Genomic DNA, 18,148 nt, shown 5'->3' on the forward strand with positions numbered 1-18,148 from the left:
CCTAAAGATTTTTTTTTCTCCCCCTACACACTATGAACCTTATGATGATTTCTCTAGGCATGCCCACTACTTCTGGAGTAGGCAGAGTCCTTCAGAAGTGATAGTGAAGATGAAGACTTCAATGCATTTGTAGTGAGATTGATAGTTTCGTGAAAAAATACATTATGATATTCAGGCTATGGTTATCGAAATAATTGGTCATGCTACATCCACAGACGCCAATATAGCCTGTTATTCTTCATTTTATTCTTATTGCCACAGGTGGCTAGTAAGGCATTACATTTACTCTGTTATGATTACTTAGTAACTTTTCTCAACTAGAGTAGTTTTACCGCGTGATAAACTACTATAATTTTACTTGAGTAGATGTGTGATGACGAAATGTTACTCTACCAGTTTTTGGGGCACCGATAGAACACGGGATAAAATGAAATATGAAGGGTTTAATTTGATGCTAGAAAATAGTTGTATATCTCTGTGAGGGCAGTCTTGGCTGACGCTTCATTTCTGCATTTGTTTTACATGGGCAAGACAATAGGAAGAACCGTAGATTTTAATTTTTCAAACATGCTTCTTAAAGGAAAAAAACAACACCTTTAATATATGCATCTTAGTGGAAAGAATCTTGTTTAATATATTGGAAAAAATAAAGCACAATGTCGTTATTTTTTTGATAATAGCAATAGAAAAGGAATAAATATAAGACAGAATTTCCAGGAAGTTGCCACCTGACATGAAGCAGACATTGTGATCAACGTTGGTACTATTTTAGCCAATCAAATGCAAGCGTTTCTGATTATGCACCCTTCTTTGTGATATCATTAATATCCATTGTCATATGCACCTCTAATGTTCTCTATCATGGTGCATCTTCGTCGGTATAACTGACATCACAAAATGGCTGTCGTTTTGGGTTTAAACGTGATTTTCGCTATTATGACAAGTCTAAGAAATCTGCCATTTGCGGGCATTTTTTTTTTGCATTGTTACTAGGTTGAATTCACTTTTGAAGCGCCACATACAAATCATACACAGACATATTCCGTCGACTGAATTGACACAAGACACACGAGGATTGTGAATTTTGTTTGGATTGGATTGGATAACTTTATTCATCCCGTATTCAGGAAATTTCGTTGTCACAGTAGCAAGAGGGTGAGGATGCAGAAATGGGAAAGGCATAAATAGATAGGTAATAAGTAAGTTAATAAATAAATACATGAATACATATATAAATACATAAGTGTGTTACTGAAAAAAATATATATATTTATATATTTATATATATATTTATATATTTATATATATATATATATATTTATATATATATATATATATATATATATATATATATATATTTATATATATTTATATATATATTTTTATATATATATATATATTTATATATATACACATAAGCACATATATACATACATACACATAGATGTACATGCATGCATGCGGTAGGTCTTAACACTAAGCCATTTGTTTTGTTAAAGAGCCTGACAGCTGATGGGAGGAAGGATTTGGAGGCGAAGCTCGCTGCTGAAAGATGTGCGATCTTGATACTAATAGCTTTGCGCACAGGTGTCGCTCAAGGAGGGCGTGACATTTCCGAGTCGTGATGTTGCATGTTTTCGCCTTATGCATTGAAGGGATTACAGGAGTCAAGCAGTGACTCTCTTGAGAGGCCAGCATGCCGAGCAGTGGGCACGCCCTGCCACTTGAGTGTTTGGACTTTGGGCCCGGTGACAGAGTTGAGGTGGCGTGCACGCCACAGGAGAGCAAGAGGCAACAAGATGTTGCCTGCGCATGCCCTGATGAGTCACTTTTGGACACGTGTGAGCAGCTTTACAAATGTTGATTGAGTCGCAGAAGGATTACAGGTGCTGAGCAGCCTGGTGTTTGCTGTTTACTTTGAGCTGACTAGAGGGGCAGATGGGGGGAGGCTTGCACAAAAGGGGTGACAGAGTGACTCAGGAATAACTATTCTGCCACTGTTTGACTGGTTTTAGGGGCATGACCTCGGGTTTGCAGGGTTGTGGGGGGAGGGACCTTCAAAGGTCTCTCTATGTCCCCCGGTGGTTTGAATGCATGTCTTACCGTCGAGCGGCTCTGGTGGTGTTAACTTCATTTTGGGGGTCAATTTGAACAAAACTTATAATCTTTTGGGTGTATTTCCAAATTGTGGTGATTGCAGCATGTTTTGGTGTTGTTTTTCTTCAAATGAAACACAGCCCAACCTGCTTCAAATGCCAATAATGGCACAAAACATTGACATTTCTGAAAAGAAAAAAAGGAAGGCCTACTAGTAGAATACGTAAATGTTATTTGTGGGTGTAATTAGAAGTAAAGTGGTTCACTTTAGCATGAGTTGAATGGGAATTATAATTCTCAACAGCTTCTTGTCGTGATCATTTACATGACAACATTGCAAAATATGTTTGTTTCCCTCGTAACCCCTGTGGAGTATTACTCTGACTGGGTACATGTATAGTGATGTAAAAATGTGAAAGAAAAAAGATCCATGGATATGTAAAAAACCTCATAAAGCTTTCTGACTTGATTTCCATGGTAAAGAATGCTACTTGAATTACACTTTAAGGCAATGTTTAATTTTTAAAAATTCTTTTCTTTAGAATATAGTGCTTTTTTTGCTACAAACCCGTGCCAAAAATCTTGACTCTTTTCCGATGGTGGTGGGTGTGAATGCCATCTCAATTCATTTCAAGCAAAAAAAGTACTTGGTAGGAATAAATGGCGTAAAGAGCTTAGTCACAGAACAAATCTAATTTATAGGTTAAAGCCCCACTGCAACTTAATCTATGACAAAAAATAACATTGATAAATTTACCATTATACTTCTGAACCTTAATGTTACTTGAATAATACTTTTGCTCCTTCCGCTTGTTTTACAATCAACACACTTAAATTTCCTTGTGGGTTTACAATAAAAGCAAACATGCGTGTCAATCAATGTGAATTCAGACAGCCATTATGTCAAGAAAACTGACAAGCAAGTGCAAATTATCTGCCGTTTTGTTTTTTCACCTCACTCTCCATCCACCTCGTCATGTGTGACTTTGATAGGAGGAGGAAGAGCTAAGAATAGCAAGGAGGGGGCACAACGCTTCGATGCCACCTCTACCCACGCTGCTTCGCTCCTTGGCGTGCAGCTCTATCCCCCCCCCTCCTAGATTTACAGCACAGATCTGCAATGTGTGCTACACAAGTGAATCCCCCTTACCCTCATCTTCTCGTTTGGGTGAACTGTTTAACTGAGTAGCAACAGCCTTTTTGTGCTCTTTTGTGTCTTAACACAGTCACAAATGTGCCCATTTTTACACCAAGCGGGTCTTTAAAGTCAAGGTTCTTCTGAACTACAATTCTTTGGGTCTGCGTTGATATTTCTTATCACTATGCAAATAGATGGCTGTATCTGTGCCACCACCTGGTTCTGTGAATGTCACGGGTAGATAGATACGCACAGCACGGGTCAGAGGGCGTGTGGGTGGTCTTTATTTATTTATTGGGATTTTTTTTTTGCAAATATCAGACTGTTTGAAATTACTTGGTTGCATTTTTTTGTTTGAAATATAAATCTTCAGTTCATTTTCTGGTATGCTTCAGATCCAATAGCAATTCATTCAGTGCAAAGTGAATAGATTTGGGTTGATAGTTTGATTACATTTTTTTCCCCTAACGATCTAAACCGCTTATCCTCACAAGGGCAACGAGGGTGCTGGAGCCTATCCCAGCTAACTACGGGCGCTAGGCGGGGAACACCCTGAATCGGTGGCCAGATAATTGCAGTGCACAGAGAGACAGACAAATATTTACACTCATACTCATACCTTTGGGCAATTTAGAGTGTTCAACCGGCCAAGCAGGCATGTTTTAGGGATGTGGGAGGACACCGGCGTACCCGGAGAAAACCCACGCAAGCCTGGGGAGAACATGTAAACTCTACATGGTGATGAGCCACCTGGGATCGAACCCTCCACCCCAGAACTATGAGGGTGATGCACTAACCACTCGCTCACTGGGCCACCTGTCTTTATATTTTGTTTCATAAAGTACAAACTGAACCGTATGCAATATTAAAAATTCTTACGGATCGATTATTCTCATACCAGTTTTTATACACAAGAAGTGTAAACATAGATGCCACGAGTGGCGGCCCCTAAAGAAATTAGCATCGATTCTTTCCAAGCTGAGGTTTTTGATTAAATTCAAATGTCACACAACAGTTTCTGGGTGTTCTTGACTAATGACAAGTATCGAAGAAAAGGATATGTCCTACAACACATCTGCTGTCCCCGTGAATAAAAATCTGTCCATCTCTTGAGCCAAACATAATTCAGACCCCAGCTGCTCTGCCCAAAAATTTAATGAGCACCCAAAAATGTATCACACATCAGCCCAAGACACCATGATAGCTTTTGATTGTGCGAGGAACATCCTGTATTTTTCATGTCGCGCAAAACAACCTAGTATTAAGGCATAAACATGATTTGTTGTCACAATTTTTTTCCGTGTGAGACAATGACAGCATGGGTTGGAGTTAAACACAGCTTGGAATATTAAGTTGATTTGTATATTTCTCTCTGAGGCTTTTGTCCAGAAATTGCAGGATTTGTGTAAAACTGAAAATCCTGTTGGTTGATGCCATAGAGGTGTGTCGGATGTGTGGATTGAAGGAATCACATTTTTATGGGTCATTAGTTGAGTTTATCCACGGCAACGCACTCGTAACCGAATAAACAAATTTAAATTAACTTGGATTAATATATACAGACACACTCAAAAATAGGTTTAATGTAACTTTACCCAAAACTGAATTCTAATTTTTATTTTATTTTATTTTATCTTCGTTATGGCCGGGTTAGCTGTTTGCCACGCCTCCACCCTCACGTTCGCTATCGATGGGCTGTTTGCTGTTGTATTCCCTTCAAAATATTCCAAAAATGATGCACACAAATGTCCTCACAATAAGATAACGCACAACCACTTGCCAGCGAGAAGTAGTCTTGAATGAGCGATCGCAGGAGCTAACAAGCTAAGGAAGGAATAACAGGAAATGCAACAGCTCAGCCTACCCACGTATTGATTGTGGGTAATGAAGTTTTATTCTGAGAAAGGGTACCATTGGCTATAGGTGTTGTGTGCACGAGTATACTTCATTACCCAGAAAGCCCTCTTTTTGCCCGTGCATGCGCGTTGTACGTTTTCTGGTCCATGTGTAGGAGAAACTCGTGTGAAGAAATCGTTCAGTGCTCGTAGATATCTGTTATACACGAAAGAGATGCGGCAAAAAAGACAGTGCGCTACAATGATAAACAGCCTCTCATGTCATGGCCACTGGCTTTCTCGCATCTCGAAATTTTTCTCGTATGTAGAGCAAATTATTTGCTCAAAATTTTCCTCGTATCTCGAGCATCTCGTAGGTAGAGCTGCTCGTATGTAGAGGTACCACTTTATATAACATCTTAGCTCAGCTAAGGGACAGTGGTACTGATATTTTCCTGTAACTGGACTTTCCACTGGTCAGGGGAAGGGGCAATGTCTCTGAGAATCTATTGTACTGGGAAGGAATTGCAATCTTTGTATGAGTTCTTCTTTTTTGCTCTTTTTACACGTTCAGGTTAATTTTAAGAAGCTAAAATTAATGTTGTTTCCCTGGGCTGCATTTGGGTTAGGTTGTCCAAGGAGATGCTAATTTGATTGGCCAAATTTTACCACAATATGTGATTCTAAAATGCTTAGATATTCCTTATTTCTATTTAAATGAAACATTTACTCAAAAAATTCCCAGTGTTTGCTGTTACACATTACAAAGTAATGTTACTCATTCTGCGAGTAATATGTGACGTATTGCACAAAAGATTCAAACTTCTGGCATCAAACTAAACTTTGCAAGTTGCAGGCAAATTAATGAAACTCAAGCCAATAAAGTCATCTGACTAGTAAAACTCAACACTTACAATTCTTTTTCTTTGTTCTTTTTATGTTCTCACTGCCCAGGGTTTTACTGTCAATGCCAAACTTTCTTGCTTGCACCAACTGTCATTTTGCTTGTGAAACAGATGAATCTCTCTTGTTTCCTCTTGTGCTCCCAATTTTTCTCTTTACGATATAAAACGCAAACATCCGGGGGGGGGTGGGCTTTATATGAAGCGAGTCCTCATTGGTTACTGAAGATTGCAGATGTTTTGTGCCTCGGTATTTAAAACTTATTACCTTATTACATTTGAATCTAAATTTAATGGGTGCGCACATTGTGTATATTTGAATGGAACAAAAGCTTTTTTCTACAGTGAAGAATGCGCATGTCACTTAGATATGCGGAAGATGTAAAATTGTTTTTATTTAAAAATGATGTGACTTGTTTTTTGATAAGTCCACCGACTTCATAATGTTACAATTGTGCCACACTCCTTAGAATCCAACATGGTCTCCTGTGACATAATAAACACATTGCAGAAGCATTTTGTTTCTCTTTAAAACAATGATGGCCAAGACCCTCCAAGGGGTTAGAGACTCTTTTCTGCCGCAAAGGGACATGTCACTCGTCTGCTAAATTAATTCCAGAGCAGTAGTTAGACTGTAAGCTTGGTGGAATAAATGGCTTCAATGAGGTAATGAAGACCCCTGGGGATAGATGGGTCCTCAACCCTGTCTTTGTGGTTATTCTGTACGAGTGTATGTTTTATCATCACACTCCTACAATTTTAATGTATGTGTGCACTCGCATTGCCTCATCTAGTTTATTTGCCAGGGTTGAACAGAACATAGTCTTATTTAAAGAACCGAGACAACCTCCGTTCGACAGTGGACATATGCAATCTGTCTCATTAGCCAAGAGGGGATTCTTGACCAGGCAAAAGTGCACTTAATCATACATCCAGAAACTTTGTCAGTGAAGGCGGGGCTAGGAGGCTTATTATCACTTGTCTGCAAAATGCTGTGGGGGTGACTACTATGTCCATACCGTGACCGGACGTTTCGTCGAAAGACGTTTGGTCCCCGAACGTCCGGTCGACCAAACGTCCGGTCGACCAAACGTCCGGTCGACCAAACGTCCGGTCGACCAAACGTCCGGTCGACCAAACGTCCGGTCGACCAAACGTCCGGTCGACCAAACGTCCGGTCGACCAAACGTCCGGTCGACCAAACGTCCGGTCTCAAACCGATTCCAACGAGGGCCGCAGTGGGTCCTGGTCTTTGTTCCAACCGATCCAGTGCCGACATTTTAACCAATCAGGTGTCTTCTAAAATAAGTAGCACCTGACTTTAATTAACTGATTACACTTGCAAAAGGTATCCTCTTGTTGAGTTGGAATGAAAACCTGCACCCACTGCGGCCCTTTGAGGACCGGTTTGACACCCCTGAGGAGGTACTAGAATATTTCATTCACTGCATTCCCCAGTTATTTTCTTAGACAATATTTTCAGTTGACAACTTGATTAAAAGGTATCCATTAGTAATTGTGACAATCAGTCTCTCCACACTGTAATTTCGTTGTCATGGTCTATTGATAACGTGGCCATCTTCGGACAAGGTTTTTTTGGCAAATATCCCGTCACTTTGACTTTGGGTATTTATTAATTACAGAGTCGGCAAATAGAAAAAAATGTTGCCCTCAAATCACCCTGCAGGGAGTTATTACAGCTGCATGATGTCTGATTACCTGACGGAACTCTGCGGTGTTGTGTGGGTTTGATAGACACTTGCCTCCTAGTGTCATTCTAAAATCCTGGCATGAGCTTTTTTTTAAATAGCTTTGGTTCGATGACGTAGTCGTCTATATGTTTATGTTCCAAAGTAAAAAAAATCTTTCATGTTCAAATTATGATTTCTTTTTCTTAACTGATTTTTATTATTATTTACTTAGGGCTTTGCTCCCATGTTTATTTTGCTCTGGAAATGTTCCTTCTTTCCTTTTCCGTACTTTCCAAGGGTCAATAGAGTGGTGGAGCCTATCCCAGGCAACTATGGTACTATATATATATACGGTACACATTTCAGCTGCTGGGCAAACGTGTGCTCAAAAGAAACAACCAATCAGCAAGTTAATATTTCTGTCCTAATGCATGCATTCTTCGGCTTTTACTTAATTTTAACATGGTGACATTTTGGAAAATACGAAAAACAACTATATCTTATTACTGAAACGGTACTAGACATGCTCAACAGCTAGCCTTTAACCTCTTGAGAATGTTACACGGTACTGTTGAGTCTTTTTGAAAATGATTAAGGACATGTTGACGTGATAAGTGATGCTAAATGCTCTGTGCTCTTTCTATTCTCCTCCAGGACAATTACACTTTAATTTCAGGGGTTTTATTCCCATTAAGAATCTATCTGAGGTGTGTCATTACTCAAAGTGCTTTGTATGATCCTTGGAATAATGTGTTGTTAAGTAGAAATCAGGTGGCGTGTTCTCCGTAAACAGAGATGACACACGAGCCGCCTTTACCTTCTGCTGACCACCCTCTTAATGTTAATGGGCCCCCTTAATAGATATGCTTGTCAGATTGTGTTATCTGCAATGCTTTTCACGCGCTGCGCTAAGCGCAGCCCACCAACTCAAATCTTGAGGGATACCATCGAGGCCGATTACGAGCGCCTACGTGCATTTGAAATTTTCAGACGCCTTCTGTCCTAATCTCTTTCATTCTGCTAGAGCTTGTGCCTTATAGACATTCTAATCAATTATAATGATAGGTCGCACGTGTAAGGTGGAATGCCAACACCATCCAAATGTGGATGTTGACTGGCCTACAAGAACTTGGTGCTAAATGAGTGTTTAAGAGCTAAGCTAAAATCAGGCATAATGCTTTTTATTGGTAATAAGTGTTCCAAGATGCTACTTTTGAATGAGTATATTTATTGAAATTAGACTCAAATATTTATTAAATGGTGAGTAACATTTGAATTGATGCATTTAAACTGGCATGTGAATGTCAAATAAACAAAAATATGAGGCAATGAACATGTCCAACTTGATCTTAAATTGAAAGCCCTATCATCTGACATGCAGTAGATCCAATAAGCATTTATGTTGATACAGTTTGCATTTGGAAATTATGGATAAAATGACACAACCAGAATTTCCCACTTGCCTGAACTCGTGCACAGAGTATAGTTAGTTAGATTCAGTCCAGCGTCACTTTTAGTGCCATTGACGATAATAGATACCCATTCGTGTGTCTCTTTTCATCCTTCTGCTGTGAATTGAAATTAATTTCTCATGAATTGCCAATTCACATGAACTGGGAGGACTGACATCGAATGAGCATTTGTTGAATGTCTGTGTTGCACCCTGCCTTGATCGCACCCGCGGCTTTTTTTTTGCCTTTTTAAGCCAGATGAAGAACATTTGAACTTGGCAAGGAAGGCCGTTTCAGAGTACAATGCTAATCAGGTATAATAGTTCTTTTCAAACATTATTATGCACATTCTATTATATCCTGATTACCTTATTGATGTAAAAGTGTATTTTGTGTGTCACACTAATAGTGTATTTAAATGTTCTTTCTTCTTGGTGCTGATTCACATAAAGATACTGAAGTTCATATAAGGATTTTTGTAGCCAGTCATACAGATTTATGTAGTCTTATGTTGACAGATATGCACATGATTGGACGTCTATCATCATCAATGGCAGTCAAAAAGTTAATGATCAACTTTTTATTTGTGTCGGTACAACGACATCTCGTGGGAGGCGTTACGCCTCCCAAGTTGTGTTATGCGAGCACATTTTAATTGGTACTATGGTAACAGAGCACGACTGTTACACATGACCACATATTCGAATGGGTTTCTGTCGCTCTGTGTTCTTGACATACTTTTAGCCTTCATTTTTCGCCCCCCCTTTCCCCTGAATAGGTATTCTTGGCCTTTAGCCTCTGTATTTCATTGCCCTTTGGTGTATTTACCATCTTTTCCCACATGCTGATCACATATACATTGGATTTTCTGACGTTGGTAATCCTAGCCTCCTCCTTTAACCTCTTGTTCTTTTTGGCATTCATACCCTCTTTTCCAGAATCTTGTGCTTTGCGTCCCCCCTCCGCAGTGCTCACCCTATACATCTTTTGGGTTTCTTGCCGTTTCTTCTTCCACCTCCGTCTCTTTTGTGGAAGTCTCTATTTATTCTCTCCTCTGCTCGCTGCTGCCTTCCTCCCACTCGCTTCCTCCTCTTCCTTTTCTCACCCTCGTTTGGCTTGTGTCCTCATGGAAAATTTCGGCTACTTTACAATTAGAACGTACACCTGCAATTAAGACTGACTAACCTCTGGTAATCAGATGTCTTGTATACTCTTTCCTCCTGCTCTTTGCTCTCAACACATGCTAGTTCACACTTTGCATGCTTCATGACACTTTCTGGTTTTACTCACAACTTTGTTTCTATTTCTTTTTACACTACTTCATGAATAAAAGATTAACAAAGGTGTTGTGCGTGCAGTCCTATATTTATGCCTTTTCTAAACGGCTCCTACACGCCTAATTTGGAGCGCAACAACAGAATAAAAACGACGCCCCATTAAGCACAGGTCTAAAAAGAAAAAAAAAATCACACTTAATTTGACTTGGTACTAAATTGTACACATTCACAGGCATTTTGTATTCATGTAGTACTTAAAGCAATATTATAGAACATTGCTCAAAACGTGTGTGTGTGTGTGTGTGTGTGTGTGAAATGGTGGTTGGTATGTGTTTCAACACCAACATGGAATTTATTCTCACCTCCACTTTGAGCAACTGCTCAAAATTGTACCAATTTCGTCATACGCAGTTTCTGGGTGTGATGACAATTAAGCTTTTGTTATTGATGATGACGACAGGGCCTATGTCCGATTATTATTATTAAAAATGTATAGGCTTTTAAAAATGTAATGGTTGGGTCAGGTCTTTTTCTTTTTGCAGTGTATAAGACTATTTCTTGAAATCATGACTGTTAGCTATTCGAACCTCCTTTTAAATACAGAGCAATTGACTATTTTTGGTCATTTGAAAAACTTAAACCTGGTGTCCACACACCATAGACACCATATTTTGGGTCATTTTGTCTACAGTATTAACATTTGGTGTCGTTCAAGTGCGATTAACATGACCCAAAAGTGCGAATTAATTAGATTTATCTTATATAATGTTTATCTAGGCCAATGCATTGTATGTTGTGCATGCAAACACCCATGGAGAAGAAAAAAACAATACTACAGCATTGTTCCCAAGAAGCAATGACTAAAAGTTTTTTTTTTTTGCTTGTCAACCTCCCTTTCTACTCGTGTCTTTTGTTTCCGGAATTCCCCCTCATCCCCTCGTTCTCGCCTCCTTTATGCGCCACTCTGCTGCTCTTGAAGGAGGAGTTGTAAATAATAGTAATAATAGAAAATAATAGGTCTGCACTTGAATTCAGACAGGATTGGAGGAAGAAAACAAGTGAGAGGAGGAAACACATTTGAAGGCTTCTGGGAGAGGATGGTAAACATTTCAAATGGGTGGAGTCAGTCAAAAAAGAAGGTTGCACCACCCACCTTTCTTTATTGCATTCTATACTCAGTTCCAACCTGTTAGTCCTATACACAATGATACTTTATAATGATAGAAAACTGTTGAAAAATGTTCACACTGTAGCTTGAGTGATCTTCAATTATGTAAATTGCATTTAACATTTTAAGTACATTTGACTTCAGTTTCCGTGAACACATGATATTGTGCTCCAAGCATGGATGGAATCTGGGCAAGGGCCAAACTGGGAGAGTTTTTCAGGCCAGGGGTTAGAGATTTAATTAGGCGACATCTCCATTGCTCCAGCAGATGCAGACAAACCCACACGCCCACACCCACATTATACGCTAAAGAAAATTTGCACTCCAGTATACGCTCCCTAGGGCCAGTTCGGGCCTGAGTCGGACACCGTCATGGCAGTGACGGTCACAAAAAAACAGAGCGAAACACCGTGAGTAAATCCTGAATTGCGAGCAGACTCTTTTGAAGATCTTAGGTGTGAGGCTAGGCCTTGGTATACACAGTTTATTTCAAAGTAACTCTGATATTTAAGTATGGCCCACACATCTGATCATTCAAGTTGTTTCAGCCCATTTAATCATGTGGACAAAGAGATAAAAACAATTTGACAACACTCAGTTTTCTTGATTTTAAAACACCATACCGTTGTTTCTTTTCTGCACTGCTTGCTTGCCTCCAACACGCACTCACTCGCAACGCTGCTCTGAATAAACTGCAAAATTACCATTTAACATGGACGGAAGCAAAAAAGTATTCAATTGTTCTACACGCCGCAAAACGAGGCCAGCATTAAAAAGTTGTGCTCGTTAGAATCCAAACACTCACCAAAATGTTGTAATAGTGGATTTCTTCTTTACCAACTACTACATTGTTTCTAATTTAGTATGCGTCTGGAACATTATATAGTCCTTTAGTCCTAATAACTTCAATGTTTTTTTTTAATTTGTCCTCATTTAGGGACGGCATTTACACTCCTCCACAATGCTTGTCAGCCGCCACCCCCAACCTCCCTCCTATCTTCAGAACATTCACTTTCTCTCCTTGTCCTCGTCCGACCTCCATCGTCCTCCTGCTTCACCCCTAAAACGGACATTGGGTCATCGGATTGCTCGGCCACAGCTGCTCCTGCTCTTCCTCATCTTCTTGCTGCTCCTACAGACCACCTGTGGGGCTCGGGGCAGAGGTGGAAGTCCAGGTTCAGGACCAGGAGGCCCCCAAGGAGGACAGGGTGGACCGAGGGGAGGTGGCACCCAACGCGGCGTGGTCATCCCTCCTCAGTACTCTCCAGGGCCACAAGCTCTTCCTCCAATCAACCCCAAACTCGTCAGCTCCCTCAGCATCGCAGTCATCTTAGTAGGGAACTCGAGTGAAGTAGCCTTGGGGGCGGGACTTGAGAAAGAGGACTTTTTGCACATTCCCTACCCCCCAAAAGTGGAGGTGGTCACCATGAATGAAACCGACCCGAAAAGCATCATCAATCGGATTTGTACGCAGATGTCAAGGAACTCTCTGCAAGGTGTCGTTTTTGGCGACGACACAGACCAGGAGGCCATCGCTCAGATTCTGGACTTCATCTCGGCGCAGACTCACATTCCCATTCTGGGTATTCGCGGAGGTTCTTCCATGGTCATGGCGGCAAAGGTAAGACAGCTCAATGATTTTGCTTTCATCCACAAATACCAACAAACAGCATGTCTTTAATGGTCCATTCTGTTTAAAAATGATTAGTTGTGATATATTTATATATATATAGGTAGCACAGCTGACATTGGGTAAATCATGATGGTAACCATTATACAAATGTTCAGGGCATGAGTAAGGTTGCTGGAAATCACTTGTATTTCATTTGAATGTACTTCTGAGATGTGATTAATTTCACACAGAAACCAAAAGTTTTTTGTTTTTAATGTCTCTAAGGTCGTACAATTCCAATTCCCAAAATATAACTACAAAAATGTGCTTCTGAAGTCACCAAATTCGCAAAGGCAGCAAAGCTAGAATGTCTTCATGCACACACACGCTAACACCAACAGATTACTGGATGGATGTGGTGAACATGGTTGGCATGGAAACCGCTTTAAAAAAATCTTTCAACTAACTGAAGAAAAGCATTTACAGGAAAAAGAAGATATAACATTTTATTAATTTCTAGGAACCGACAAAAGCAGTACTGGTAGGCGAAAAAAGACAAAACAAGAAAAAAAAGTAGCGTTATTGCCGGGGGGTAATTTAGTGGTGGTGGGGGTGTACTTTGATCAGATAAATGAATACATCAAATCTTATCAAAACCCAATAGTGGGAAAAAAGGATGCTGTTATGGACTGCTATACTATGTCGCTACATAAAAACATACAAGGCGAGCTTTGTTTTGCAATAAACGTACTTGGAAAGGGTGCAAAGATGGAGATACAAGCTAGCAAGAAAATCTATTTGCAACTGTTTTTAAATACTCTGTCAAAGAGGGTAGCAGGACAATAACAATACTATTTAAGTCACAATATGGTACTGGTATATTACTAGGTGACTTGCATGCCCTCTGACAGCTCTGAGTTATTTGTTGCGACAAGCTTGCAAATGTGGGAAACTGCACTTGGGACCCAAGCACGGGGTTGAAAGACAACTCTTTGGATAAAATAAATAAATAAATAAAATAGAGAGAGGATTTATCAAAGATAGATTAGAGTCCTTTTTCTAAGGTTTGAATTTCGCAGTGCTTATTTGTTTGTTTTTACAGTTTTGTAACACTTCCAAAATTCAACAAACACATCTCCACATTTACGACAGAATAGAGCTCTCTGGCAACATTTTTTTGTTATGGTCATTGGGTGCTAATGTGATTTTTCACAAATCGGACCTTTACATAATAGAAAACTCCCTGCTTCTGAAACCGAATGATGCTTAGTGGGGAAACATGAATAGAAATGTTGGTAATTAAATGAGTGGCTCCTCTAAGTAGTTTTACTTAATCATTAAGTGTTTGGAATTTGAATTTTTTGTGACATGGCAGTGTGACGAGTGACAAAATAGGCTGGACCTCTAAGGTCGCGGTTTCAGTTTTTTTCCCTTTGGTGCAATAGTTATGGTTCTTGTACGAAAAAATCAGATAAGTGAAGACAGATGGCAGATTGTTTTCCAGAAATATTTTTTCATGTATTTATCTATCATCCATTATTTCTATATTATCATTAAGTTATATAGCATTCTTAAGGCTGTAATTGGTGACTTAATGTTAATATGTAATATTAACAGACTCCAATTTAGTCTCTTAGTTTCCATTTTTATGATTCCTACTCTAATTTATCAAGCTTTGTTCTTGGTCTCTGGTAAAACATTATCCCCTACAAAATGCAATTTATTGACCTAATTGGCGTATTTATCGTTTTTTTAAACTCTTCATTGTGCAGTTTTTGGCAGATGCAACAGATTCCAGTGTCATTCATAGTCCATTAAATCTGGTATGCACCAATATCTCAGCAATGATTTCCTTTTAAAAGCATTGACAGATGCACGCATGTGCTTTGATTAAAAAGCGTTTTCTATAACAGCAGTTGACATTCTCTTTGGAGATGTTGAGGCCTCGTTAACAATACTGCGGCGAGCTTTACTTTCCTCTCCAGTGGCCGATTTATAACGAGCGAGTACACCACGGATAGATGCAGGTAGGGCCAATCGGCAACAAACAATTTGCACATTTCCATTTAGCTATTAATTCGCAGGCTACCCCGCATCACTATTGGCAGAACAATGCGACAGCCTCGGCCCCGGACCCCTCTCGACTCCAACTCTGGAGACTAATGAGGTCTTCCAGATCTATTGTTGGGAAATAAGCTATGTTCCGAGCCTCTGTTTTGTGTGAGCGTTCAACGCTGCAGTTGAATGATAATAGCCTTATGCCTGTGTTTGGAGAGATAATCGCCGCGGTTTACGATGCACACGAGGTGTAGTGGGAAGAAGCAACATCCTGAAAAATGTTCTCCTAAAAAGACCTCTTTTCTCAAAGTTTCTTTCGGCAGATTTCATTTGGTTGGCATCGTTTGGCTCCTCTATCTCACAATGCCTGCCATAACATTTAATTATGCAAGCAGGGTTTACAGTGGCTGCATGTTAAACACTAATCTCTCAAGGGGTGAAAAAGTGTCTGTCAGGAGGTCGATAGGAAAGATGGGGTGAATCAGCATCAGGACTGTGGGGAAATTTGTCCAAGCGAAGGATAAGGCTAAGACAAAGTGCCATTCAAAATTGTTTTTTTTGTCACATATAATTGTCGGTTTGGGGGTGCTTATTTAAAAAAAGAAAAAATGTGATCTATATATATGTGTGTATCCCCCTGTACACCAGACAGCTAATGCGGATATCTAGCTCAATTTTAAAACATGACCGTGACAGTGAATTTCAGCTCCTTCCTTCGGACAAACATATATTTTCTATACTGTCCCAATGTGGCAAAGCAAGCGGTATAGAAATAGTTTTGTTCTGGTTCCTGTTATGTAGTGAAACAATCCAGTGAAACAATGCACAGTTACGGTAGAAAAAGGACATGTGTGGTGTTTTTCTCTATTTATTTATTTTGTCCACAGGACTAGATGTTTTTCTACTGCAGGTGTGTTACTTGAATACCTATTATGCACAGTACATGAAAACAATTGGCTCTGAATCATTGTTACTGATGCACCTAAACCCAGCTGTGTACTGAGTCTCCCTCTCTCGACTGCAGAACAATCGCACACGCACACACAAATATTCTATACAGCTTAGGCGCTTGTGAATTAGATAGAATAACTGGTGTTTGCCTCTGAAAAGCAATGATGCCATTCGTGCCAGGATTTTCACTTTTCCCTACAAATCCATACCACATATTTTTACCGATTTTGCTTCTACAAAATATCTCAATCTTCTTTCAATGAAAGTGGACCAAATTGTTTCCCTGGTGTTTCAGAATAGTATTTGTATCTGATATATATTTTTTTTTTACCAATTTCGAGGCCGTTTCCTAACTTAACTCAGTGTGTACTCAATGTATGTAGTAACACATTCTTCCTATGCTGAATAAAGCAGGACAGAGAGAGAAACGGGCAGATTTTTGTAAAGAATCCCATATTTACAGGTCGTTGGTTCAGTAGAATACTGGCGGAATAAATATCGTCCATAATTCTGGCGAAGCATTAATAATAGGGCCTTAGAAGTACAAAATAGGAGACTGTGTCCTTGGGCCTATGCAGGACAGAGCATAGCGTTACGTATCTTAGCGAAGAATGCCAGGAGTGTGACAACGTTGCTTTAGCAAACGGAAGTTGGCTCCAGTAAGCCTACGTTAGAAGAGTCCCACCCGTTCCAAACAGTGAAGCGGGGGAACCTGATACGGCCATCAAAAGACTGCCTGGATGGGGCATGATAAGACCGTCCAAGAGGATCACGCCTGCATTCTATGGTTTTGATTTGTGCCGCACCACCACTTTTGTAGAAAATTACATCCTAGACCGGCAGTAGGACAGCACTGATCGTTTCCTGTAACTGGACTTACATTGGTCAGAACAAGGTCATCGACTGGGATTCTCTATATATCATGCTTTTTTAATATCTCTGGAATATTATATATTCATAGGACAAATTGCAAACTGTGTGAGTTATCTTTTATTTCATGATAGATGAAGAAATTTGGTATGAAAAGACAAATGTGCCTACCGCTATTTAGCCAGAATGAAAATAACCCGATAGATTTACTGTATTTTCCGGACTATAAGTCGCAGTTTTTAAACAGTTTGGCCCGGGGGTGCGACTTGTGTGAAATTATTCACACATTATCATATAAATTTACGTTATTTTTACACTGAACCGCAAAAGGGCTCTCTACGCTTGTGTAAATCATTTTAACATTGGTGGCAGGTGGACTTTTGGCCTATCCTCTCAGGGTCGCCACGATAAACCTGGAGATTTGCCAGTAACTTAGAAAAACAACTGAGAGGGATTAACCCAAAAAAATTAATAACTTTTTTTGGAAAAAAAATGTTGGTTTGTTCTTGCCTTTATTCTAATTCAATTTACTTTAAAAAATTATATGTTCTTTGTTTTGGATTTGATCAAACAAAATTTCCCTCAAAATGTGATTTATACTCTGTAACTTATGCACACACACACACACACACACACACACACACACACACACACACACGCACGTTTACTATTTCCCTTTCAATGAGCATTTTTGGCTAGTGCGACTTATAGTCCAAAAATATAGTATAAATTGCTTTAGTCGGCTTAAGTTAAGTACACAAGCTATGCGGTATGATGGATCTTTCCTCTTGAATTGGGCACCACTGACTCAAGTAACACCAGCAGTTCCAATAAGGGAAGAAAAACCAATGGGCACTCTGCACTAAAAGAAGATCAACAGTTTTGTGTAGCATCCAGACAAGAAAATGAATCATCATTGTCAGCAGAAGGCATGTGTGATCCAGGAGAGGTCTATCATCCATCTTACATGTCAACTAGATGGGTCTGTCTGCTCTGTGTGTGCACTGTCACTGTAACCAAGATAGTCCATGCATCAAGAAAAGGAGAATTGATGAGGAAATGTAGCACCCTAGCATTTGTTTTAATGGAATGAACAAT

At 39.7% G+C, this 18,148-nt stretch overlaps 1 protein-coding gene across 5 annotated transcripts in view; it reads left to right on the forward strand.

Moving 5' to 3' along the window:
* grin2bb (glutamate receptor, ionotropic, N-methyl D-aspartate 2B, genome duplicate b) overlaps positions 1-18,148 on the forward strand; it is a 71,248-nt gene that overhangs the window by 7,485 nt on the left and 45,615 nt on the right. For all 5 annotated transcript variants that reach the window (XM_077604335.1, XM_077604334.1, XM_077604336.1 and 2 more), the window contains exon 3: positions 12,497-13,180. In XM_077604335.1, coding sequence (XP_077460461.1) covers positions 12,497-13,180 — 684 coding nt within the window. The remainder of the gene's footprint in view (positions 1-12,496; positions 13,181-18,148) is intronic.

The sequence above is a fragment of the Stigmatopora argus genome, chromosome 7 (assembly GCF_051989625.1).
Source record: "Stigmatopora argus isolate UIUO_Sarg chromosome 7, RoL_Sarg_1.0, whole genome shotgun sequence".
Lineage (NCBI taxonomy): Eukaryota > Metazoa > Chordata > Actinopteri > Syngnathiformes > Syngnathidae > Stigmatopora > Stigmatopora argus.